Source organism: Opisthocomus hoazin, chromosome 22 (genome assembly GCF_030867145.1).
Source record: "Opisthocomus hoazin isolate bOpiHoa1 chromosome 22, bOpiHoa1.hap1, whole genome shotgun sequence".
NCBI classification, from domain to species: Eukaryota; Metazoa; Chordata; class Aves; order Opisthocomiformes; family Opisthocomidae; genus Opisthocomus; species Opisthocomus hoazin.
Window position 1 is genome coordinate 4,639,368 of NC_134435.1, and position 25,152 is coordinate 4,664,519.

The 25,152-nt window shown below is 40.5% G+C and overlaps 1 protein-coding gene across 1 annotated transcript in view; it reads left to right on the forward strand.

Annotated features, from left to right (window-relative positions):
- The first annotated feature begins 9,956 nt into the window (after positions 1–9,956).
- SPOCK1 (SPARC (osteonectin), cwcv and kazal like domains proteoglycan 1) overlaps positions 9,957–25,152 on the forward strand; it is a 319,944-nt gene continuing 304,748 nt past the window's right edge. Inside the window, exons 1-2 of the mRNA XM_075441481.1 lie at positions 9,957–10,115; positions 10,463–10,630. Coding sequence (XP_075297596.1) covers positions 10,463–10,630 — 168 coding nt within the window. The 5' untranslated portion in view covers positions 9,957–10,115. The remainder of the gene's footprint in view (positions 10,116–10,462; positions 10,631–25,152) is intronic.

The following is a 25,152-nucleotide window of genomic DNA, read 5'->3' on the forward strand; positions in this document are numbered from 1 at the left end:
TCTAGACTGTGTGCGTGCAACCAAGAATCCTGTACTTGTAGATGAGGAAAAATAATCTTCTCAACAGGTTGTTTGCCAGATCCTCTGGCAATGGCAATAAGTGGTCTATACTCAGTTTGAGCTGACTTTAGGATCCTAAAGTACTTAAGAAAAATGTTAAAACTTTGACTGAGGTGAAAAATTCCTTTTCTGTCTGAGCATATTGCTTTTAGGTTTTTGCAGACATAATAGTCTCCAGAGTCAGAGAACTGACATGTCTCTTTGAAAAATATCTATGACCAACTTTGTTTACTCATCACAGTGTCCCAGACTTCAAAACTGGTCACAGTTTGACATGATTGGCAAATCAGGATACATTTGCAAGATCAAAACTGGGTGCAGGCAAAGTAGCACTGTTCCTATTTCATCAGCCCCATAGGTGTTGGTGTGGGGAGCCAACATTATGTGAGACAGACCATCTGGTTTTCAGCTGGGCTAACTTGTACTTACATGTGTAATATAGCTCTCTTACCTGAAACCAGAACTGTCCAGATCAAACTATGATACCTGGAAAGTGAAATTCCATCTCCATCATAACTTTCAGGTTTCAGAAGTTATATTAAACACAAATACCATATTTCAGTTAGTTAATTCAAGAAATCCTCATACCTTCTTTTTGTGTGTTGGAGGAATATATTTATGGTGTCAATAGATGATCTTCCTGGCTCTATTACCTTCTCTCATTGTTGTGTTTATCATTTACACTGCATGCAATCTACTTAATTTTAATTGTAGGGTATCTTAGTTCAGTAGCTCTTGTTACTTCCAAAGCTGCCCTGCCTGGAGATTTTATACTGATACTGTGTTTTTGCCCTTGACAAAAATCTTAACACTTTTTGTGTCATCAAAAAAACCAAAAACAACTCAGGAAGGATGGAAAAGACATGTCTTTTCTGGAAGGGATGTTGAACATACAAGAATGAGGAATCAAAAGCATAGGGCCAGGCAAATTTCAGGAAGCCGTCTAATCAATCTGCAAAGGGTCTCAGAAGTCATCTTGTCTGCTCACACTTTGCTTCGCTCCCTACAGACCCTTTCCAGAGCCTGATGATGTACAAAGAAGAAAGGTGTATTGTTTCAAGGACTTCTGCCCCCTGGTGAAAAACACAATTTATGTGGACAGTTCCTTTGAGTCTATTCGTAGAGGAAAAGGTTCTACTTTTTCCCATCTCCGGGGAATACTTCCCTTGGGATAGAGCAATGAGTACTGCATCTTGATCCTTCTCATCTTGTCCTATTTTTTTTAATCTTTGCCTTAAAGTGAGAGGAACTTCCCCGTGGGTTGAACTATCAGGTATGTTCTGTGTTCTGAAATACCTCCTCTATGCTCTGGAAGACACACACATATCCTCCTTACTTATTTTGAATCCCTGGCTTTTCCAGTGACTTGGCATCATCAAGAGCACGAATCAAACAATAGGCTTACTTTCCCTTCAAGCAAATGTAATCTGTAGCTTTTCTCAAATTTATGTCCCTCTAGATTTGATTAACCCTCTTAAAGAGAATGGGTGAGCACGCCACTAAAATGCCCAGAGCCACAGCCACTTAGCTTATTCTGTTTGGCGTTTTTGGTTTGGTTTTGGGGTTTTTTTGGTCTGGTGGTTTTTTTTCCCCTCCTGTTTGTGCATCAAAATCCAACCAAAAATTAATACATTTCTGTTCCTTTCATGGAGATAGTCTGTTCATCTTCTGCTGCAGTGTTACATGCTGCTCCTATGAAAAAATTTTCTGAGCTGCTAACGACACTGTTGTGGGCTTTGTTGCAGCACACCTTTCCTAAGGTATGTGAAATTATCTAAGTCTTCACCATTATTGCTTTTCTTTCCAGGTATGGGCAAAATTTTGGCTCAAATACATGGCACAGTATGCCACCCCATGTACTTTGACATTTAGTTCTGCATATACTCCTAGCCCTGGGCATGTGTTCTTGAAATATTAACAGATTATTTCTACTCTCTATGGAATCAAAATACTGCCCACCTTCCATAAATTTCACTGTTGCATGAATTTTGCTTGGCAGATTCTGATTGATTTGTCTGAGGCAAATTCTGGATCTTCTGTAGTTTCTCTGCCAGTGCTTTGTTCCCACTTGTGAGCTGGTCTCCTCCTCCCTTGGTGGATTCAGTCCCTCCTACACACCTTGGAATCACAGGACCTTGAGCTGCATTAGAACTTGGATAAATTCTTCTATTTTTTTGGTACTCTGCATTTAAAAACTTAACACTCGTCTTTCATTTCTATGCAGAGTGAAGCACTACTTAGATTCCTTTAATACAGTTTCAAATTTGGCCAGAGTGAACTGAAAACACATCAAGCACTTCAGAATCACTTACTGTGAGAAATGAGGCAACTGTCTGTCTGCCTTTCTGCCAGTCTCCATCCTTGCTGACACACGATGATGTTTTGCATCCTTCACATTCCTAGAGGCTGTCACTGTGGGTGAGGTATTTTCCTCCTTTATAATTCCTGTCGCTATGATTATTATTAGGGCTTGGGGGTTATTTTTCTTTGTTTTTATAGTCCTGTTATCATAGACAATTCAGTAATTGCTTAAAGCAGAGGAATTCATTTAAATTTTTGTCCATTTTCTGACCAGCCCACGATTCTTCACAGAATACTGTCCCTGATGCAAGAACCTGCTTAAAGTACATGTGACTGAAGTGATTGTTTATAGCTGCAGGGCTGTTTAGCTGGATCAGGATCTGCCCCTGCCATGCTTGAGCGGTGGTTGTGCTGGGGTAGATACAGCGATTACAGGCTTGTAGCAGATCCGAGCCAATGGCCAAGTTACTGTCAGTCACTTTCAGTATCCCAAGGCCTGAAGCTGACTCTGAGGATCAGGTGTTCAGAACCCTTGTGCCACACCTGAGGCATATGGTCCACGTTCCTCAAGTTTCTTACAGCTACCCTGGGTGCTAGCAGACACTGATGCTGACCCTATCTTGCACGTTTTACCTCTCTTTCAGCTATTACCACACCTAACGCCTCTCTTCCCTTCCTACCCAAACTCTTAATCTTAAGCACACTGACTTCAAGTGATTTGGTGATTGTGTGAAACAACATTTGGTTTTCCATAAGGGTTCAAGTTCCTGGCAAAGAGAATCATCAGCTTCCCTAGAGAGCTTAAGCTTCATGCCTAAATTGTGGCGGCAGGGAGTAAGAAAATTGTTTCTCTACATTATCTGGGAGTATTGCATTCTAGCACATTCTTAACATTATCCCCCATAGGAAAACATTGAAGCTGCAATGACTGAGCAGGGTTTATGAGCATGCAAACCGTTACGGCTCCTCTGTGGCTCATCTTTATTGTCCTCATCTATAGACATCAATACTTTTGTTTTATTTTCTTTAATGAAAAGACGGTTTAGTGAGAGCCAGAAGATTGTTTGGTACAATAAATCCCTGGTTCTTGTTGTTTTCACACTACTCAGCGAATTCAAATCTGATGTTAACCATATGTAACTGGGCTGATGCCAGGCCCGGCCTCTGAAGTTGCAAGATGTTTTGGGACTCTTTGTCAGTCAGGCAGACTGGCTCTGTAACCTCCAGGAAAGCGGCTGCTTTTGTAAGGATCCTCATATGTCTTTATACAAGCAAGAGAAAAGAGGGGTGGGAAGAGTGAAGTAAATGAAAGGAGGAGGGGAAGAATGGAAGAAATGATCATAAAGAACAATAAAGAGCTCAAAATGTGAAGACAGCATAAGATGGTATTAGAAAGAAGTAGCAAAAATGGAAAAAATAGAGAAAGTTTAAAAAGAAGAAAAGGATAACATAGGGAAAGAACAAGCACACTTGAGCCTTCTTTAACTTTGATATAAATGCAAATTTATATTTTGTATTTCAGCCTTTAATGATGCTCTGTCTTCCATGCAAATTTAATCTCTGAAATCTGACTATTAATGTAAATGATGTTATTTATTATTGTTTGATACTGTGATGTCTCACAGATGTTCAAAACCGGGTTTGAACAAACCCATTTGATATTCCACATATTAATCTCCAAATTTCTGTTTCTGTGCATATATCACAGAGAGGGCTTAAGGCAACTCTCTAAGACTGCCTGACAGTGGCAAATCTTCGGATGGTATTTTCCAGGCTGAACAGAGCCACAAAAATTCATATTAGTGTTTCATCCCAGCTAAATATGAAGTCTGAGGACAAATTTAATTCTAATAAATTTTCCATCTGAAAATGAAGGCTGCATTGGCAGAATTAATTCTGGCATTAAATGGTGAGAGCTCTTGCTCTGCAATATTTATCTTAACCGATTTTTGTGATGCAATCCCTAGTAAAAGTTCCAGTAGTAATAAAAGTCACTATAAAATAAGGTTGCCATTTTACAAGCTACTTTGTGAAATATCATAAAATTACTTTTGTCATGATCACCATACCCACTGGAAAGATAAGAAAGTGAAACCATTTGTCAAATATGCAGGGATTATATTCACTTTAAACACTTGCGTCTTTAAACTGGTCAATGTTCTGCTATGACCTGAATAGACTGATTCACGTGGGTAAAGTTATTTTTATTTTATGTTAGTCTGCAGGTCCTGAGGACAGTAATCACAAGGCCTAACTTCTACCTAGTGTGCCTCTGGTTTAGTAGGCTTTTTCTGGAGTCAATAACATCCTTCAGAAAACAATCCATAGTGCCTAGGATCAACTTCTGCTCTAAGGTATCATTTAGAAGGACTTGTTTCTTTTTACTGATGACAGAGGAAATTGAAGATTAGCCTCAGAAGGCAAAAGTTAAACATTGTGGATACCTGCTTCAATCTAGTCTTTCAGTTTAAATGTAACCTTGTGTTTGATTATATGTTTTATGTGAACAGAAGTCTTTTCAATTTTAAACGCATTTTTCTCTTTCATCTTCTGACACCTATAGGCAAGATAGCTTTGCAAGGTGGGAAAAACTTGGTCCGGAAATCCACCTCCAACTTCTGTAGGTGAGAAGTCATTTTACTTATTCATTGTTTTTACTGTTCTTCTGCTTGAGTTGTTTTGTTTCTTATACTTCTCTACCATAAACAGTGCTCAGCTTTTACTTTGCCCAGGACTTGCCAGTATTTCAATTCACTTTAATATGGGATATGACAACTAATACATGCTAGCAAATAGATTGCAGAACATGTTGTAGGATCTTTGCAGGTCAATGGATGTTTTCTCTTACAGTGAAATCACTGACATTGGGGTTAAGTGCTTCCAAAGGACGAGAACACAGGGGATTGCACCAACTGCAACGTTTCCAAAGTAGCTGATGCTACTTTTCTTTCTAGAACTCCATAATTTTCCTGCCAGGTGACATACTTGCAGCACTTGTGGTTGCAGGCATTTAGAAAATTCTTGTAAAATTCTAGGCACTGCTGCAATAAAATATGGCTGTCTCATATAGAGAAGGGGCCAGGAGCAGAGGTGAACAAAGAGGTCAAATTAGAACCTGTAATTGCAGGAATTTCAGAGAAGAGGAATTACATTCTGTTGTAAAATGGACAAATGTCTCAGGGACTTTATATAAGCCAACAATCACTTATTTGCACAGGTTAAACTAGTTTTTTTCTGCACAATTGCCCAGCAGAGCTAACAAAGCTGAATCTGCAGTTCTGAGAATCACAGGGGGAAATAAAACTCCTGTCTATTAAAAGGATACAACAGTATATGGAAGATACAAAGGGATGTTAAATAAAGGTCTGTGCCACTGCATGTACCTTTTTAGTGATATATTTTTAAATCCAGTTAAATTACAAGAATTGAATTTTCCTAATCCAGTAGTGAAGGACTCTGGTACACAGTACAGAAATGCACTTTAAACATTTGTTACTGTAAAGATTTTCTTTCCTGAGTGAATGTTTACAAAAATGAAGTTAGTGGAATTGTGCCGCACAAGAGGAGGGGAAAAACCATCAGTAAAAGTCCACAGAAGATTTTCAAGGCTCTACTACAAAGGCTGCAGCCACTGCCTCAAGAACTACGGAAGCAATCAAGAAGGTGAAAAAGCGAGTCTTGCTGCCATGTATAACTTGGGGAAGTAAAATCCTTTACATGACAATGCTTATGGGCTACTGCTACTGACTTTACCCTACTGGGTACCCAGCTGCTGGCTACTGGCTATGATGTGGGACAAGTTCAGTGAAGCCTGAGGGGTCAGAATCGGCTGACTCGGTTCTCCAGGCAGCCTTGTTTTGGTCTAGGGGGAAGTTAACCTGCTTCATTTATGTTGCCTGCAGACTGGTGCTGAAGGCTTTCTATATTAACTGAACATTCCAAGTGCCCTATTAGGACAACTACAACATTTGTCTGCATGGGGAATGTAGCTGGAGATGAGATCCGGCTCTTGATTCTTGTGTGTGTGAAATGTGTTCTGCACCAGAAGGTTCTGCTTCCAGAATGAACCTGGACAGGCTACAGCATGGAGAAGCTGGCAGGGCATGGTTATAATTACAACTTCTGATCAAATGATTTATCCAGCTGAAGTGAATTATCAAATAATATCCAAAATCAATACTGTGGCACTTCTTACAGCTGCAGGCACAAAAAAAAAGAAAGGTTTTTTAACTCTTCAGTAGTTCTAAGTTGAAACAAAGGAGCTTTTTACATCCAAAATATCTAATAGTTGAGTCATCCACTGTAGAGAGATCTCTGATGTTATATTCTTGGACCTGAATTAGAGGCAATTATAGCATTGTCCAGAGATAAAAACCAGTCGACAAGGGTGTTTCAATTCTAGTCATGAATGATAAACAGTGTGGAGGTGAAACGCTGCAGCTGCTGAGCAATAGATTGCTATCAGGATTAAAGGGGAAGCCTGTGTTTTGCTGGATCAAGAAAGATTAGCCATGTTTTGAATATGGGATTATGAAGTAATTAAATAAATGAAGACACATTTCTGACATAAATGCTACAAGTAAGAATGTAATTACTCACTTCATACACAACGTTTCTGTAATTTATCATTCAGGTCTCTGACTGGCAAGCATATCAGCCTGCTTCGTACTAAGTGAAGTCAACCGTACTGAAGTCACTGAAGGATTGAGCCTGGCATGCTGCGCTAACAAGTGTGTTTTACAGGGATGAACTAACTGCTGCTATAAATATACAATGGCCAGAACTCCTACAAGTTTTGGTAGAAACAATGTTCTGCTGCTCTTTACCACCCTGGCCTGGCAATTCACAACTTGAAGAAATGGTCAAGGGACGATTAAATTGGTCTGACCTCCAGTGGGATCAAGAAAGCACTAGCAAGTGCATCTACATGAAACTGGAAGCACTGATGTAGTTCATTGGGCATAAAAATCCTCAAATATTTGGCAAGTAATGTCATTTGTGCACGATGGCGCTGAAACGCACCGATGTCTGGGGTGAAACACACACGTCAGATGGAACTGCGTATAGCTGAATGGCAACAATTTCTGGAAGATCACTGGGGAAATCTCTTAAGCATGAGATTTAAGATAGTGCAAGATCTTTAATGTCTGTGCAGAGAAGACAAATCCTCTGTTGTTAAAAGCCTTACAGAAAAGGCCCATATAGAATAAACTGCATAGTACTGTTAATCTAAGTAAGAAAGGAGAAATCTTGTGTTCACTCTGCCAGGTGGAAGCAACATAAAATTTCTCTGTCACTGAAACTAACAGTTTTATAGGAACATCTGTGCACAACAGAGAGATATTTGAGAGGAATACTTACCCTGGACCACCATCAGAAGAATGGTATCGTCCAGTGTAGGAGGGAAGGTGGAGCAAGGCGTTTGGATATGGATTTACATCCAAATCTGCAGGGCTGTGGTTTGGATTTCTTCTATTTGTTGCTTTTATTGGGTTATATTTTGCCCTCCTGCAGGTATGTTGCTTTCATTAGATTCTATGCACACCAAGGGGAGAATCCAGTATGGGGTACTTATGTGCGTATGTGCTTGCTCTCTGCTGTTAAAATTAATAACCTCTCATTGTTTTTTCAATTCCAGAGGATTTATTGCGGTTACGTGGTATTTAGGAACTTTATTTAAAACCAGATCTAGGATACTGATATCAGTATTCTGATACTGAACAGGTATCCTGAGTTCAGTGTTCAGATAGAGCAGTTAAAAATTAATAAACTTGACCCTTTCCTGTGTTACTTAAGGAAACCCTAATGTGTCTGGAAAAAGTGGAATTAACCCTGTTAACAGCTTTCTTGGAGAGAAAAGGCAGTATTTACAAGACAGTTTGATGAACTGATCCACAGAGGTCCCTTCCAACCCCTACCATTCTGTGATTCTGTGAACCATATTTGAAAAACATCACATGGAACAGCACTCACAGCTGTATTTAAAATGGATGGTCAGCAAAAGTGTATGGCCTTATTTTTGGGCCTCATATTAATTAGGGGATGAGTTCTTTCTTCCATTCAGGTGCAGAGAACGAGACCAGCAGTGAGAGCCTCGACTCCACATATTAAAAATTCATTGTGGATGTGAAAATTCCCTCTTTCCTATTCCTTGAAATGCTCCAAAGCCAGAGGAGTGCCTTCCTTACGGTGTTTGGGGCTGGATACAGCAACAACCACCCGAATCCCGATGTGGGACATTGCCCTGCCCTCTCTCCCACCTCCTCAGCTGACAATGGCGATCTTTCTCCTTTCTCGCTGGAGAAAGTCTCCTCCTTTCACCCTCGTTCCTGGACCGGTGTGTAGCTCCCCTCATCTGCCTCCTTCCTGCTCTTGGAAATGGAAGATGCCTTTCCCCTGCGTCCTGCTGACGGCTTGGGCATCCCTTGCCTCATTGCCTGGTGTGGGAGTGTAACCAAGGTGATGGAATTAGTTAATCATAAAGCACGAACAATGCTGCTATGTCCCTTGTACAGCCCTGCCCATCTGGACATTAGGTCTGGGAACAGAGGGTTTAGTCCCTAGGTAATCATTAATGTTAAACAATAATGGTGAAGAGGGATTTTTAATAGAAATAGCGTTACCAAATGGTTGCAGGTGTATTTGTAGTACCTATCTATTGTGTGAATTAATTGAAGCAAAAAGTCATACATCTCCCCCCAAAGAAGTTAGTTTTAATTAAAACCAGCAGGTGCCTAGAACTGGTCAAGACGACCCGTGCCGCAGGGACAAGAGCCAGAAGAGGACTGAGTTTGCGCAGAAACTGTGATGAAGAGGATAAGCCTTCATCTTGGGACCCCCGATGACCACCACTAGGAGGCACTGCGCAAGCGCGGGTGGGAGGAGTGTATGAAAATGGACTGATTTGACTATGAAAGGAAGGGCTTATGTAATCAGATGAATATGTATATTTTGACCTATATGGACTGCACAGAAGGGGTACGGGGTATGCACGTTCGGTGGAATTATCCCCCGTGCATCCGACGTCGCAATTAAGAATGCCTGCCTTTTAACACTACATTGGTGTTACAAGGTTTATTCCCAGATTTTCGGTGACAGGAGCGGGAACCACTTGATGGCTTGCCATGTGTTGACCAAGGGGAAGCTCTTTGTCAAAAGAAATTAAGAAACCCGGGATGACTTCCACGCCTTCGAAATGCCATTACTTTTGGAAATTGTAAAACCATTGACTCAAGCTGGTCATACCCTACCCAGGGCTTACAAAAGCTGCCGTTTGTTGGGCTTTTTACTTTTTTAAGGCCCATTTTTCTGGCTCTGTAACGCTACAGCCCAGCAGCGTGGACTTTTGTCGTCGCTCTCTCCGCAGAGGCCATCCCCAGCTCTCCTCACGGCCCCGCCACCGGCTCGGCAGCCATTCCACCCCTGCGCCCAGCAGGCCGGCCGTCACCCCGACCCCGGCCGCCATTCACCCTGCGCCGCCACCCCGACCGTCGGGCGCGCGAGCCGCCCCGCGCCTCGCCTTCCCCCCAGGCGGGCGCTGTCGGAGCCGCGCTCCGCCCTCGCGCCGCCGCCGCTCGGCGGGCAGATGGCGCCAGACCTCGGCCGCCGCCCGCCCGCCCGCCCGTCCGCACACACGCACGGAGCCGCTGAGGGCGGCTACGCGGGGCTCGCTGGCTCCCCGACCCGCCGCACCCGCACAAAGGAGAGGAGGAGCGCACGGTGCTCGGAGCTCCGGCCGGCGGCACTGCCCGGAGGTAGGGGTTTCCCCTCCGCCCTGGCAGCTAAACTTCGCGGAGCCAGCAGCTGGCTGCTCCCGCGGGAGGCTCTGTCGGGGTTCCGTAGCGCTGTGTTTTCCCCCCGGCTGGTCCCCGCCCGGCCCCAGGTGACCGGTTTTATCTTTGTGATTATTATCACTGTTGTTCCCCGCCCTGCCGGGCTGGGCGGGTAAGGGTGGGTCTACCGCGGACCTGCCAGCTCCGCAGCCAGAAGTTGGCGAGGGGCGTGAGGGGCGACGAGCCCCAGCTCGGGTTCCCTCGAACTTCTCTGCCCGAGAGAGCCGCCCCCCGCCGCCCTCCGCTCCCCTCCGCTCCTCTCCTTGCAGATGTCGGGGGTGCTGGTGATCGCTGCCTGGTGCTTCCTGCAAGTGGAGAGCCGGCATCCTGAAATCATCACGAGTAACGGCAACCATGGCGATTTCCTGGACAACGACAAATGGCTGAGCACCGTTTCGCAGTATGAGAAGGACAAATACTGGAACAAATTCAGGGATGTAAGTACTTCTTCCTTTACCGCGTACTGGTCCTTGGTTCCATCTGAGCGTGGCATCCTTTCCAGGGTGGCTGCTGGCTTTTAGAAGCTGGGGCTGGGAGAGAGATGCAGCTTGGGCAACCGGTTGCTGCTTGTACGAAGGCTGGGTCGGAGCCGTGTGGGAGCTGGACGGGCAGTCCGGGCACTGCTGGTCGCCCCATCGAGCTTGGGCTGGGTGTCGGGCTCGCTGGCAGCGTATGGGCTTCAGTTTTCCTTTGGGGAGGAACTTTGAGCGAAGTTTCTGTGCCTGCTGCTGAAGAGGCTGGTTAACGGTAAAACGCTGAAACGGAGCGTGTGTGAGAGGGGGTAATTACCAGTGGAAGCCACAGGGTGGTAATCGGTGAAGCTTTTTTTTTTTTTGCCTGCAGATTTGGTGGAAAAAATTTTCTTCTCGGTTCTGCTCATGGAGATCTTTGAGGCTGGTATAGGGTTGGAGGAAGTGATGCTTTGACTCAGGGTTTTTTTTTTTTCAGTGTGGAAAATAGGGGTAGCTTCAAGATTTGTCATGACGTGTATTTGTACAACACAAAATGTTTTCTTTATCTTAAAATTAGTTATTTAATTCCCCTAGTTTGAATACAATTGCATGTATTAAGTCAATGACTGGAGAAAGGGGAATGCAACATTTACGGTAAATGTGATATTTACAACGCTCATTTTGCTGCTGTTGTCTGTATACTGACAAGCTTTCTTGGAGTACACACAGAAAACCCTGCTTCAGTCTGCCCGAGGCTGGGTAGCAGAAACGTTACTGTTAATGTTGATGGTGAGCACACTGAGGTTAAGTGTTCGTTATTGCATGGGATTTGCGTGCTGTGGCTGCGGTGTGACTCTAGGAAAGGGAATAATAGAGCTGGCGAGCAGTTCTGCTAGTGCTCTTCTGTAGGAATTTGTTTGTTTGTTTAGGAAGCTGTGGTATATTAACAAGTTAAACTCCAATGCTATGCATTTGTCTTTGTGGTCTCAACACTGTATCTTACTTTGCAAAGAGAAAGTCAAAGTGTTACAGTTACATGTGACCTTGCTCTGCCTAGCTTATTCTGTTTAAATTTTTCTGTACTTGTGGTTATCTCTGTGTCTGAGAAATCATGCTGCTCTGAATCTCACTATAAGAGAGGATGGCTGTAACAGCGGTATCAACAGAATGTATATTTTTGTGCAGTCGTTGTGATGACATCCACCTACTGGGACCGTTGGAATTCTTGTATAATAGGTGTCTGGAAAACCCTATGCTTGTACAGTAAACTAGTATTTTATTAAGGGGATTCTAGAGTTAACGTGGATTCATAGGTTTTTACCAGACTCTGTGGGAGTCTTTGTTAATATCTGGTTTAGTCTCCTGGGGAACGCAGGTTTAGGATTTCACTTGTAAATTTCTACGTCCAGCTTGATGCGAGAATTAGGCAGCATTTGAAAATGGTAGATTGAATAACAGACTGACAAATTAATCTGAAAACACTTCTAATGTGGGACATCAAGGGGCATCTTTCAACAGCTTCTCTCCAAACCGAGACCTTGCATTAATCACACTTCTTGAGTTTGAAGTTTTTATTTAATTTTATGTAGTTTTTCTTTCCTTTTGAAGCCTGGAGTCCTTGCTACTTCTCTTCTCGTCCCCTTTCCCCAATCTCAAAAGTGTAATTGGCAGAGAAATTATTCCTCTTCCCATGGGAGATGTTCATGAAGATTACCTCTTTCATGTTTTAAGGTTTCACAACTGAAAATGCTTTTTTAGACTTTCTGAAAATGCTAACAAAAACTGTAAAGCCTCAAAACTCTTTTCTATAGGAAGAATCATTTTATGGGGGAAAAAAAACCTCTTAACCAGTCTTAACTCTGCCAAGCAAAAGCACATAGTATAAAGTTCAGGCAAAGTTAGGTATCTTTCTACCCAGCCGTCTTAATGGTTCTAGTTAAGTACTTCAAAACTACCATGTTATGTGTATGATTATCCATGAAATTTTTATGTGGCATGTTGACAAAGACGACTAATCATCTCCTACTAAGCTTTTTCCAACAAGAAAATGTAAAAAGCTTGTGTATGTAATTAAGCTCTTTATAACTTATCTTTATCCAAAGTGATTTACTGCATCATAATCTGCTGTGAGAGGTTCTCTGTCCATAGGTGAAGCCATGCATAGGTAGAGTTGCTACCAACGTAGCAGGTATAGTAGAGACAACATGCTTTCTGCATGCAGAGATGTATTTAGAAGAAATCTCATCCTTGCTTCGTGGCTTTGTTGTCATGGATAACTGTTAACACATTTGTGAAAAAACTGGTGAGATGCAGCGTAACAGTATTAACTGCTGCGTGTGGGGCAGATAAGCATTTCATTTGTAATTGTTGAATTATAGGGAAATGATCTTCCTGTCTTCCCTTTGTTCCCAAACGGTAGCTGTATATACATCCTTACTAGATGAGGTTCTCGGTGTGGGCTTTGCACAGGAGGCTGGAGTATAGAAGTGATGTTTCAGTTAAAACCTTCTTGAGTCTGACACTACAGCTACTACAGAGTAGAAGGCCTAGTTCATACCCTGTAAATCAGAAGCAAGGTTGCATTAATTATCATAATTACGTTTAGTAGCTTTCTGAATTTTATGTCCTGTTATGTAAATAAAATTGCGCAAATATTTACTGAACTGTGTCCTTGCGTACAGTAGGAGAAACACTGCAAGTATGGAGCTGAGATTTGATTGTTTTGGGTGTGGCCACTTTAAACTCTGGGCTTGCATGCAGCACAAACATCTGCGCCCACAGATGTGCATCTAAATCTGTCATAATGTTGCAGTACTGGGTGTTTTTTTATAGATGATATATAATTGAATATAAAATTTTAAATTTGGCTTCTCTCAACTTTTTCTGTTATTCTTTTCAAAATCAGCTGGTTGGTCAGCCTTATTGAGCTATGGTTCAATATGGCCTGATTTGAGAAGACAGCTATTGATCATTATTTTTAGTATGACCCATATTTTTTTGGGGCAAAGACAGCATGGTAGTTGCACTTAATGGCCCAGCAGTCATTACTCTTCTGTGAAAAGAGATCACAGAAGTATGTCTCATTTGATGTCTGCATTACATCCACATAATCAGGCTAAATTCTTAAGTCTGACTGGATTTAAGACTGTGAAATGATGACCTGTCAACATTTTCAAAAGGCCTCAAGGGATCTGGTTAAAACAATACTTTATAATACAATCTTTTCACGTGATTTGAAGACGATCTGTACAATGTTCAAGTGCTCCATCTTTAAAAACAAGCAGAGCCTGTAAATGAGTAGTAAGCCCAATGTCACTGATCTGTTGTGGAGCACATACTGTTGAAAATCTTACCTGTTGTCCAGCTGTCCAGTATCAATAATGGTGTAGCATCTGATATATTAATAATCTTCCAATAGAATCTGAACTTGATATTCCTGTCTGCCTTCCACCCCTTTTTCCTTTTCTGCCATAGGCTTTCTAGGTGACCAATGACAAAATCTTAGCTCTGTCTTAAGTCCCATTTTATAGCTGGGATTAATAGTATTTCTCTTCCTCACAACTGTGTGTTGAAGCTGTAAAAAAGAAGGGACAGAGCTCGGGATATGTGGTAATGCGGAATTTATTATTTACCTAGTGCATATATTGAATGTGGCCTGATACTTACTAACCTAGACCTAGTTAGTTACTTAAGTATGTATCTGAAACATAAAAACTAATTCAGTATAATTATTACTAGAAAAAGAAAAAATGTAAGCAAGCTGGAGTGTGTTTGAAGGCACTGCAACTGTCTCCTTTGTACAGATTTGAGGCTTGGAAAAGCAGATGTCAGGGATATGAGAGTCAAATGAGACCTTTTGATATTATGAAAACAAATGTTAAGGCCTCGATCTTTCAATCAAACCTGCTGAGAGAGATCCGTTGGCTTAAGAGGAGCTTGAGCGCAAATTCCACACCCGAGTGTCAAGTGAATTCTGGTGAGTCTTAGAAAGCATTTATTATGTGACTAGCCATACACATTATTGTTACGGGTCACACTGCAGCATCTCACGGTGTCCACAGAGGCTTGGCACAGAAGGCAAAGAGTAGGTGTCCTCTTAGTGTTAGGCCTGTCTTTAATCAAAATTATATGAACAGACTAATTCTATTACTTCTGCTTGGAGGTATGTCTATTACTTTATTAATGCTTATATATGAAAAGGTAAGAAGTTCAACTAGCTATATATTAAACTGGAAAAAGGAAGAAAAAAGTTAAATGAACTTAGACGATCTAGTATAAACCATACAAGGAATTTCTGTGAAGTTGAAAACGAAGAATCTTGGCATGAGCTCTGGTTTCAGTACATGTTTATGCATGGCAGGCTGCCAGACCACGTTCTGAGCATTAACTAAGCTGTTTCTCGAAATTTTATTGCTTACAGAGTTTCAGTTCAGGCTATCATGTTAAAACTCCCATGCGTTATATGCCTGGAAATTATTTGAGTCTGTGCATGCCTGAGAAGCAAGGCATGAAATGTTATCATCTGTGTGTGTACATTTCTCAGACCTATTGTGGATAAATAGTTACATATAACTATCAGCAGCATGAATAGTTGTATATAACTAGATTAGATACTAGATTTCCCAAGTTGGTCATAGACTCCCATCCCCTGATATGATCAGCTGAAGAGACAATTTTTCAGTTATTCGTGTACACCACCTTTCTGAGCCTGTGAGTGCCTCCTGGCACCTGGTTAGAAGTGCAGTGTTAGGTGATAAAGCGAGCATGGAGCTAGGAACTGGGGACCTGTATTGTTCCAGCTTTGCCACTGATGAATTGTTGGACGTTGGGCTGGCTCTTCACACTTCTTCTGCACTGCTTTCTCCCTTGTTGCCCTTATCTTTCTCTGATTTGTTTAGCCCGAAATTAGAAGTGTGGTGGTGAAACTTGATAGCAGAGAGCTGGAAAACGTGACCAATACTGAGAAGGGTTGGAATACCAAGCAGGCAGAATTGGAAGACCTTGAGAACTCAAGTAATAGAAATGAAATGAAATTTAAAAGTACAAAGTAGAAGGTCATGGAATGGAGAGCTAACATGAATTTTTTCTGAATCCTGGCAGCTCAGCTAGAAATAGATCAGAGGGAAAACCTGTGTATTTTTATTGATTTGCAGAGTTATTCTAAGTAATGAAAGTAATGCTAATCTGAGGAGAGCAAATATTTTGTAGGAATGCATAAAAGGAAAGATTTCTGGTTCTGTTGAAGAAATAAGTTGTACCATGTATAGGAGAGAATACTTAATTAGGAATATTGTGAGCACTTCTGATCACTGAAATTCAAGAAATATAAATTTTTATAGAGCTGGTGAGCCAAAGGCCTTCCAGCATCACAGGGGAAAAGAACCCGTTTTAAAATAATATACTATATTAGTTTACTCACATAAAACTAATTGTGTAAGTAGATTTGCTTCAGAATGTTTACCAAGAGAGGGACAGAAAAGCTGCCTTGCTTAAAGTTGAGGTAAAGAAGTAAGTAGATAATTCGTGACAAATTCCTGAATTCAGGAATAAGGTTATTACTCCACCCACAGTTATGTTTTAAAAAGTTACCTTAAGGAGCACTTTAGTTTTAATATTTAGCTTGTATGTTATCAAAAAAGATGATGATGTAGAAAACTGTAGTAGAACCACCTGGATTTTGGGATTCTAGAGGCCTTGGAATTTTATATCCCATCTGTCTGTTCATTAAGTTTAAAGCCCCTTGCAGATGGTTATCTTGCTCCCTATCCACACAGCTTCTAGTGTGGTGGAACCTGATCTGCGATACCCCAGTATGCCCTGATCCTTTGGGATTTTTGAGCTGACAGTTCATTGGTGTAGACTGGATTCTTTCTACTGTCTCTTCCCTGGCAGGTCCATGCTTTCAGTGTGATCTCACCAGCAAGGACTCAACCAACTCCAGGATACTGCCTGATACACTAGGTGCTAAGGGGAAGCTGCTTAGTTCTGGACTGCATTTTCTTTGTTCTATGTTGTAGTTACATCTACAGGCAGAATGAAGTATTTTTCTGCTAACAATTTATTACCAGAACATCACATTTTCTACTTTCTTCACCTCAGATGTAAGCCCAGGTTTTTCTGTGATTCAGTGATCAATACATATATTCCTGGAGGAAACCGTTCAGGCCCTGCTGGTTATGTAGTACTGAAGACAATCATAAGGAATATTACAGTACACTTGAAGAACACCTTCTAGCTAGGATGGATGTACCCAGTCAGTAAAGTGGCTGGGTTATGTGATGGGACACAGGTACCTTAGGCTTGCTTCCTGGGAGATTATCACTTCAAGCCCACCTTCAGATTGAATTGAAGGTGAAGACTGTGTGTATGGATTCCAGTGGATCTGGATTGAAGTGCAGCAGAGTTGAAATGTGATTTATAAGTCTACCCACACACTCTAGTGTAGGTTGTCTCTTAGGGCAGTCCTTACTCAAAAGAGGGACAAGGCTGGAATATAAACGTAATTGAAAAGTACAGCTGAGATGTACTTGCCAAAGCTGCATGAAGTTTAAAAGAATATCAAAACATGAGACTGAATCAGTGCAAATGTATTTCATAATCGGCTTCTTACAAACAGAAGAGATATGCTTCCTAAAAATGTCCTTCTCAAACTTGACACTTTCCTTCTGCAGTGGACAAGGGGAAAAATAATGGCATTTATGTCAGAATAATTAACTTGGAAGGTACAGAGCGCCAGGTTTTTTTAATTAACTGACACTTATCCAGCTTCCCTAGGCATTATCTAAGACTTCAAAGCTAAATAGGTCAGTAGAAAACTAGAACGTTAGTTTCTCTATTATATGTTTCAAATTAGAACTTTGAATAATTTCTTCACTTATGGAAATGTTCTGTAGACTGCATTCACAAATCCTGTTGCTGGTATGGAATTCTGTAGATTTGAAGTTTTCACTAATACGTTTTACAGGTTTTTTAGAGTAACCATTCTTCTATTCTGATGTTCCTCCCCACCCCAGTTTTACAGGATTTCTTCTTTAAAGGGGCTTGCTTTATGACAAATTTAAACTGAAGTTTTGTCAGATTCCGGGGAGGTGAGTCTTCTGTTACATTTCTGGATGTAGACTGTATGTTTTAAGAGTTGCAGTGGGAACTATAGAAAATATAATGATGTGAAGAGCATACTGCACCTTTGTAAGGACAAAAGAGAAATCTTTTGTTTCTTGATGAGTGTGAGGTTAAAAATGAATAAAAATGTGGAAGAGCAAGTTTTGATGTATTGCAGTGTTAGCACCTTTGTACATGGGGGTGGAGAAAACAGCAAATCAAAACCCTGTATGCAGTTGTGGGATAGATTTTGTTTATATACTTGTCAAAATTCACTCTTGTAAAAGGAAAAAGGAGGCAGCAAAAAACCTCATACAAATGAGCCATACGTCATGTCAAACCACGTCGGTGTAATATAAAATGGGTGCATTGAAAATAGGCAGAGGAGGCTGAGTTCTGATGTCTGTTAGTGTAACAACTGTTATCAGGTTCAAGTATCCATGGGTAAATAATACAAGTTTTATTTCAGGTAAATTGTCCAGGGTTAGGGTTGAGAAAATCAGACTCATTTTTCTTGAGTGCCAGAAGTTAAAGCTTAGTTACGATACTATGTTTTGAACATCAGGGAGATTATTGCCTTTTTTTTTCATCTCAGATTTGTTTGCTCTGTGTTTATGGTTTTAACCAGGAGGCTAGAAATATGTAATTTCAGTCAGCACATCTTTAACAATGTGTGCATTTTTTGTGGATAAAATACGAGACTGTCTGAACTTGGGGTGGGGCAGCTAAGCTGCTTTCACAAGAGGCAGCACTTCATGAGGGATGTGGAGGTCAAATATTACATCTAGGGCATGAAAACTCTTTTCTTTTAGATAACATGCTTATTCAAGGCTGTTTGATTATTTCTTTCCTTGTGTAACGAAAAATGAGATTTGTCAAAAAAAGCTGTAGTGAAGTCTTGGTTATGATGAAGCTGATGACGAAATTCTCTAAGACTTTAGAGAGGCCCGAGTTTGATTCTCATATTCCTCATCTTCCTGTTCTGTTAGACAAAGAGCAACTGTACGTGAAAGACCAGTTAGATTAAACAGTTCTTTTTGGCTTTTGGAGGACATTGTGTAATTGGAAAAGGCTGAAAGATCAAGTGTCTGGCCAGCATAAATAGGAGAAGCTCCCTCGAAGTACCTGCAAGAATCAAACTATCTGAAAATCAAACATATGCAGTCTACAAAGTACACATTTTATAGATTCCAACTAAAACAAGAAAGTGGAGTTGACACAGAGCAAAGTTAAGGTAATGCTGCTGCCTCCAGCATGAATTTCTGTACTTCCAACACTGAACTCCATTTCAGCTTTACACAGGGCCTTATTCCTGCTAAGTTACCAAGCCTTAACTCCATGTAAGTAGTCTGTCATCGGGTAGATAACTCCAGCAATTATCATTAGTGGATTTGCTGTTGCTGATTGGCAGCTAAAATTGAATTACACCTTTGGACTGAACATCTAATGTCTAATGAGTTTCAAGGCAAAGATATGATTCAAAATTCAGTTTACAGATAAATTGCTAAGCTACTGAGTAGAGGTTTTGGCAGGGAGTAGAGAGGTCTTTATCTGTCACTTCTGTAGCTTGGTTTGTAATCCAGGGTAACAGAAAATCATTCTCATTAAAAAGGCGCAAGGGGGCATCAATTAGTTCTGTGATCTTCGCTGTCCTCTTAATGAACTTAGTGTCATAAATCTGCTTCACTGATTGCTTTCTCCTGGACAGATAGAAAAATACTTCATTAAAAATTACTGTTAGAGTAAATATATTCAGACTGGTTTTCAAAAAAGGTTTCAGTGTGTCATGGTTTACAGTTAAATTCTGACTAACACTGGGATTGACAGAGATAGTGATACTGGTCTGTTTATGCAGGGAAATTCAGCTGTGTATACAATTTCATTTGAAATTTCACAGCATATTCTGTGAACAGGTTTTACATGCTTTTTAGCTTGGAGATCTGTCTTCGTCCTTCCTTCGCTGAGTTCCATTTGCTATTCAGAAGTTTGTTTCACCATTGTCTTCTAGTGTTTGTATATTGTTTGTATATATATTTGCTTGTATATTATATATATCCTCTCTGCCTGTTTCACCATTGTCTTCTAGTGTTTGTATATTGTTTGTATATATATTTTCTTGTATATTATATATATCCTCTCTGCCTTTCTCTTCAAGTTGTGGCAGTTAGGCAACTTGAACCTGAACAGAAGATTGAGTTATAGAGGAAGAGGCAGCTGCAGTTAGTGGAATTGGGGGGTGGGGATGCTCAAATTTTAGAGACTGGAATGAGAGAGAGGCTGAAAATTATAGTTGCAGGAGTAAAAGAAATAAGACTGAGTTGCTTGTTCAAGGGAGTGAGTGGAAAACATTGTAGAGTAGTGTTTCTGTGTGTACTAGGGACATTGAGGTTCTTGGTAGAATTTGATTGCAATTGATAAATGTTAATAAAAATAAATTTTAGAGAATTCAGAAATGCAGTGACAGTGATTCCACCTCCCTCTGTATTTTCAGCCCCATAGCTGGGATGAACAGTTTCACGTCGCCTTGTGCTGTAAACCCAAAACCACAGAATTAATTTCCACTGAACTGTACTGCATAGGTACCGAAATAATTGCCTTTCCATATTATTCCACTAGGTTGCCTCTCCTTCCTACTTCAGGGGATGCATATCAGTAATCCTGTTACCCGAAAAATTTACAGCATGTACAAATATGTAGCAACGATACCTTAAAGGAGCTGTTCTGAGATGTGGTCACTTTATCCCTGTCTGTTGTACTTTGAACACGGATTTCTAGGAGAACTCTATTAGTCTTCCAGTACTTGTATATGAGCCAATATCTCATATACTGTAAGCACTTGTACTCCTTGCTTTTACAGGAGTTTTGCTGAGCGTGTGAATCTGCAGCAGTAGGCACAGTGGAGCCCACCCTGTTCGAGTTTTCCAGCGCTGAACCCACCCTTGAGGTCCCGCACTACACAGAGCGGGTGAAGGCTTCTTCACCTCGTTTAAGAATACCTGGGCTTTTTGTGGCATTCTCTGCTGTGTCTCAAAGCACTTCTCCTATGTGGTTAGGCATACGGAGGTGTATATCTAGACTAGACAGATGTGGAAGCAGAGAATAAAGGTAGTTCAGAGTTATCCATCAAGCTAATGCCAGATCTAACAACAAAATTTATGTCGTGTAAGTCCCAGGACAGTGCTCTTTTACTGAGCTATGTACTGTGTTGGAATACAGAAAGACAAAGCTTAACAGATCTGTGTTCTTCCTTTGGATATATGTCCCAGTATTTGACAGCAGTTTTTATTGGGTCAAATTCATTTCTTATTTGATAACATAAGCTTCACTCAAGGTATATAAGGGATAAATTTTGTCCATTTTTTTCTAAGAGAAGCCAGGATAACCAGTCTTTCTGATGATAGCTAGATGTCATTCATTTATTTAATACTAGATAGGTACACCTCTCATTTGATACCTAGTCTCCCTTCAGTATGGTATTTCCTGTTAAAACAGAGATATTATTCAAAACAGATTTCCTGTATCTTGTTTTAGTTTAATGTTAAACTACATCTGGTGAAACTGATGACTTGGATATTTTAAATCTACTGATCTTTTCAAAACTTCATTCGTATGGCTAAAAAAGAGATTGTTTCATGTAAAAGAACATGGGAGTGCTGCCTTCAGTAAGGATACCTATAGGCACAGGATAATTAGTGATTTAAATAGAGAATTGTCTGCTATATTCCTTGAACACAGCCATGAATCTCCACATTATGGTTCACTCAGGAGGACAACAGCATCCAAAAGAAATCACGTCACATTTAATTAGAATAAATATAAACTGGAAAAATACTGCGCAAGTGTCAGTGATGCAGATAACTGCAGTTCTGCAGGATGAAGGGAACTGGTAAACCCGCTATATTTGCTCATAAGGAGGTATATAGTCATTCAGATCAGTGTCCACAGATTTATTGATCTCCTCATGCTTATATAACAAAGTTAAGCTGGATATAACAAGACGCTTAATGGTTTATTTTCATTGGAATACGAGGCAAGATAGACTGAAATGATGATCCTTATGTGACACAAATGTCTATGTTTATGTCTAGTCTCCTTTTCTTTCTATAAAGCCTTTGGCTCCTCTCATGAAGAGGTGCTTTGTGTCTTATGCACGTGTCTTATCTTAATACATGTTAAAATGATTGCCAGAGTGAAGATTTTTGTGGCTTGTAATGAACTTCTTATAACCTGAGATGAAAGGTAATTTCTTCCCCCCCTGCCCTGAGATAGTGCTGTTAGAGATTGTGAGCAAGCATTTCCTGTCCAGGTGCAATGCCCTGTAAAAGAGCGAAGACAACTGAACACAAGTACAAGAAACTTTAACGGGTATAAATGGACACATTTGGAGCATTCATAAGAAGATCATATAAACAATTTTAGAACCATTTAAAAATATATTATAACTTCCACTTCTAAAGCAACATCTGCTGTGACAAATAGTCCCATCTCTGTATGTGAAGGAAAAAAAAATCCAAACAACTTCTTTTGGGCCATGTTCTGCTATGAGTATTTTGTAAAGTAACTGCAGAACCTTAGCATTAATTTCTGTTGAGATACTCCATCCGTGGTTTAACGGCAGATTATGGCCCTGTATAACCAAGAATGAGCGATATTCTGTCACAGCAGGGCTGTGTACAAATACAGATAGATGTGCTTAGTATGACTGTAGTTTTCATTAGCAGTGAAAGAAGCTGTAAACAGGAAGCAATTTTGAAACTTTCCTCCACCATTGCAAAACAATTACTGATATGTCAGGGATGGTGCAGTTTATGTGTTCCATCCAGAATGATGCAAGATTGTCTATAAAATTTGAACTTGGTAAGGAGATATGTAGATATAAAATAAGATACGAAGCTGAAGCCTTAGGCTATGACTAATTTTAAAGCTGAAACTTTCTGAAATTAGGAGTTACTGAAACTGCAGTGATGGAATAAATGTGTTCCTTAAAAAGAGAAACTATAGGTGCAAGCAAATGGAAAAAAAAAAACAACCCCAAACCGGAAACCAGAAAACAAACAACAACCCCCCCCCCCCAAACATACAATCTGTGTCGTAGGCAAATGAATGATGGATAATTTAGCAGATCCAGCCAGAGGAGTCATAGCCGAGATGGAGACATGCTCTATTAGGTGAGAAATCATGGCTGGAACAATTTTTTTCTAAAGCCGAGCGATGTCTCCTCATGGAAAATGCCTGGCAGAAAGAGGAAACGAAGAACGTGACATGTGTCTGTGTGTGTACCTAGGTAATGAATTTATAAACACAGATAGAATAGGAAGGAGGAAGATAAGGAAAAACATGTTCTGCTTCATTAGAGATGATTCCAAAAAGGTAGGTTGATGATGGTGTTAGGGTTAGAGGGAGAGGAGAGCGGAAGGGATTTAGAGAGTAAAACACTGAGAGTTAGTTAGGGGCTGGTCAGTGTCCTGCAGGACCCCGACCTGGGCAGCAAGTGTTCTTCTGAGCAAAGCTGCCAGTAACCCCTGCTTAAAAAGTGTGTGTGGTTCTGGGTACAGTTGTAAAGATTGTCTTGCTGAGTATACACAATATATTTTGGACTGCAAGCGATCACTGCTGGTCTATTGCCAGATGAGAAGCTATAAACATCTGCCCTTATGTGGTCTTCCTACTGTGTGACTTGTGTGTTGTGTGGCGGGTGGCATTGCTTTTAATTTGAGATAAACAACAACGATGCATTGCAGAAAGTATACATGTGCTTTAATCACTTTTTTCCCTTGCAATGTAGTTGTGGGTATCTGTAGCATTCATAATGAGCAGAGGAACAGATGGCAAAAGCTTGGTTTAAAACAGAGCATCCACTGAGCGATCACGTGCTGCTGCAAGCTTCTTTGGGAAGCAGTTTGCTCTGTTCCCTTGGATGGTGCTCTGATACAGTGGTGCAGGAGTAAAGTAGAAAAAGAATTTGTAACAGTTGGTGTAACTCAGTGTGTAGGACATATATAAAGCATGGAAAACATCTAAACTTTCAGAACATCTCCTGAATGCTAGTGTCATGCTGCACGAGGATGAATTTAAACCTTTATTGTCCTGCATAGCTGAAACCTGTTATGTATGTGTTCATTTATAGGGTAAATATAATAAAATGTCCATAAGATTTCTCCTTTCCCTGTCCTTATTTCTGCACAGAAGGGAACAATTCTGTTCTCTACTCGAATTTTGGTAAGTATAGTACTGTAGCTTGTTTAAAAAAACAACCCAACAAAGCAAATCAAAAAAACCCTGTATATATTTTGCTCATGTGCTTCCAACACTAGCACTGCACTGCAATTTTTCAAAGCTAGAAAACATGAGAGGATTTTGTCAGCATTTCACCATGACACTTGTTTCACATAGAAAGCCAGAGGGCAAAACAAAGTGGTTTCTTTTGGTCCATGTAATCTTTCTAGAAAGCAGTGGTAGCCCTCCAGGCACAATCACTGAGATTGGTATGAGGTAATGTTCAGAATGATGAGATCTCGGATGTGAAGGCTGATTGATGAGTTGCGTGATGCCATTCTCCAAATTCAAAACTTAAAAATATTTTATTTTAAGCAGAGGCAGGAGCAAGGAGGAGAACAGAAGGTTCCTAAAGAGAAAAATACTTAAATATGTTTTTCATCAATAAAGTAAAAATATGGTATTCTTCATCCCAAAGGAGCTGGATGGATTATTGCAACTATCCAATCTAGTCAAGATCACATTTTCTTTTTTCTTTTTAAAGATAAATGAACCCATATTGAGATGTTTATCTCTGTGAGATGACCTGTATTTACCTTCAAGTCACAGTGAATTGGGTATTCTCATAGCCTGTGAAACTATTTTCTATCACTCTTTCTCCCTGCAGACTCTATGTACAGACATAAAATATTTCTGTGAAAACAGTGTTGCCATTCCATCTATGTACAGAATATTTTGGGCAGTATCTGTAATGGCCAATGAAATGATCTTTGATAGCTCCTATTTTTCTCCATATGCTGAACTATAAATTTAAATATGTTGTGAACTGTGTTGTCTTTTTCCATCACAAACTCCCTGTACCTCCTCACAATAAGTAATTCACAGAATAAACATGTAGTTTTGTGTTTGCCTAGACATCTTTCTAATCTCCAATTTTCATGTAAAACTGGCTCAAAATTTTTCCAGTACGGAAATCAAAGTTTCCAAGTGTGCCAGTTTCTTCCTTGACAAGATTGATTGAATTGTTTGTGCTTATCCAGTTCGATTGGCAGGGTTTTCTAAATTCTTTAATATATTTACATCGTAATGTATTTAGACCTTGGGGTAGAAACACTTCTGTGTCGTTGATCATGCAGAAGCCAGCTCACTGGGGACTGACATCTTTGCAAGGGCTGCTGACCAATACAAAT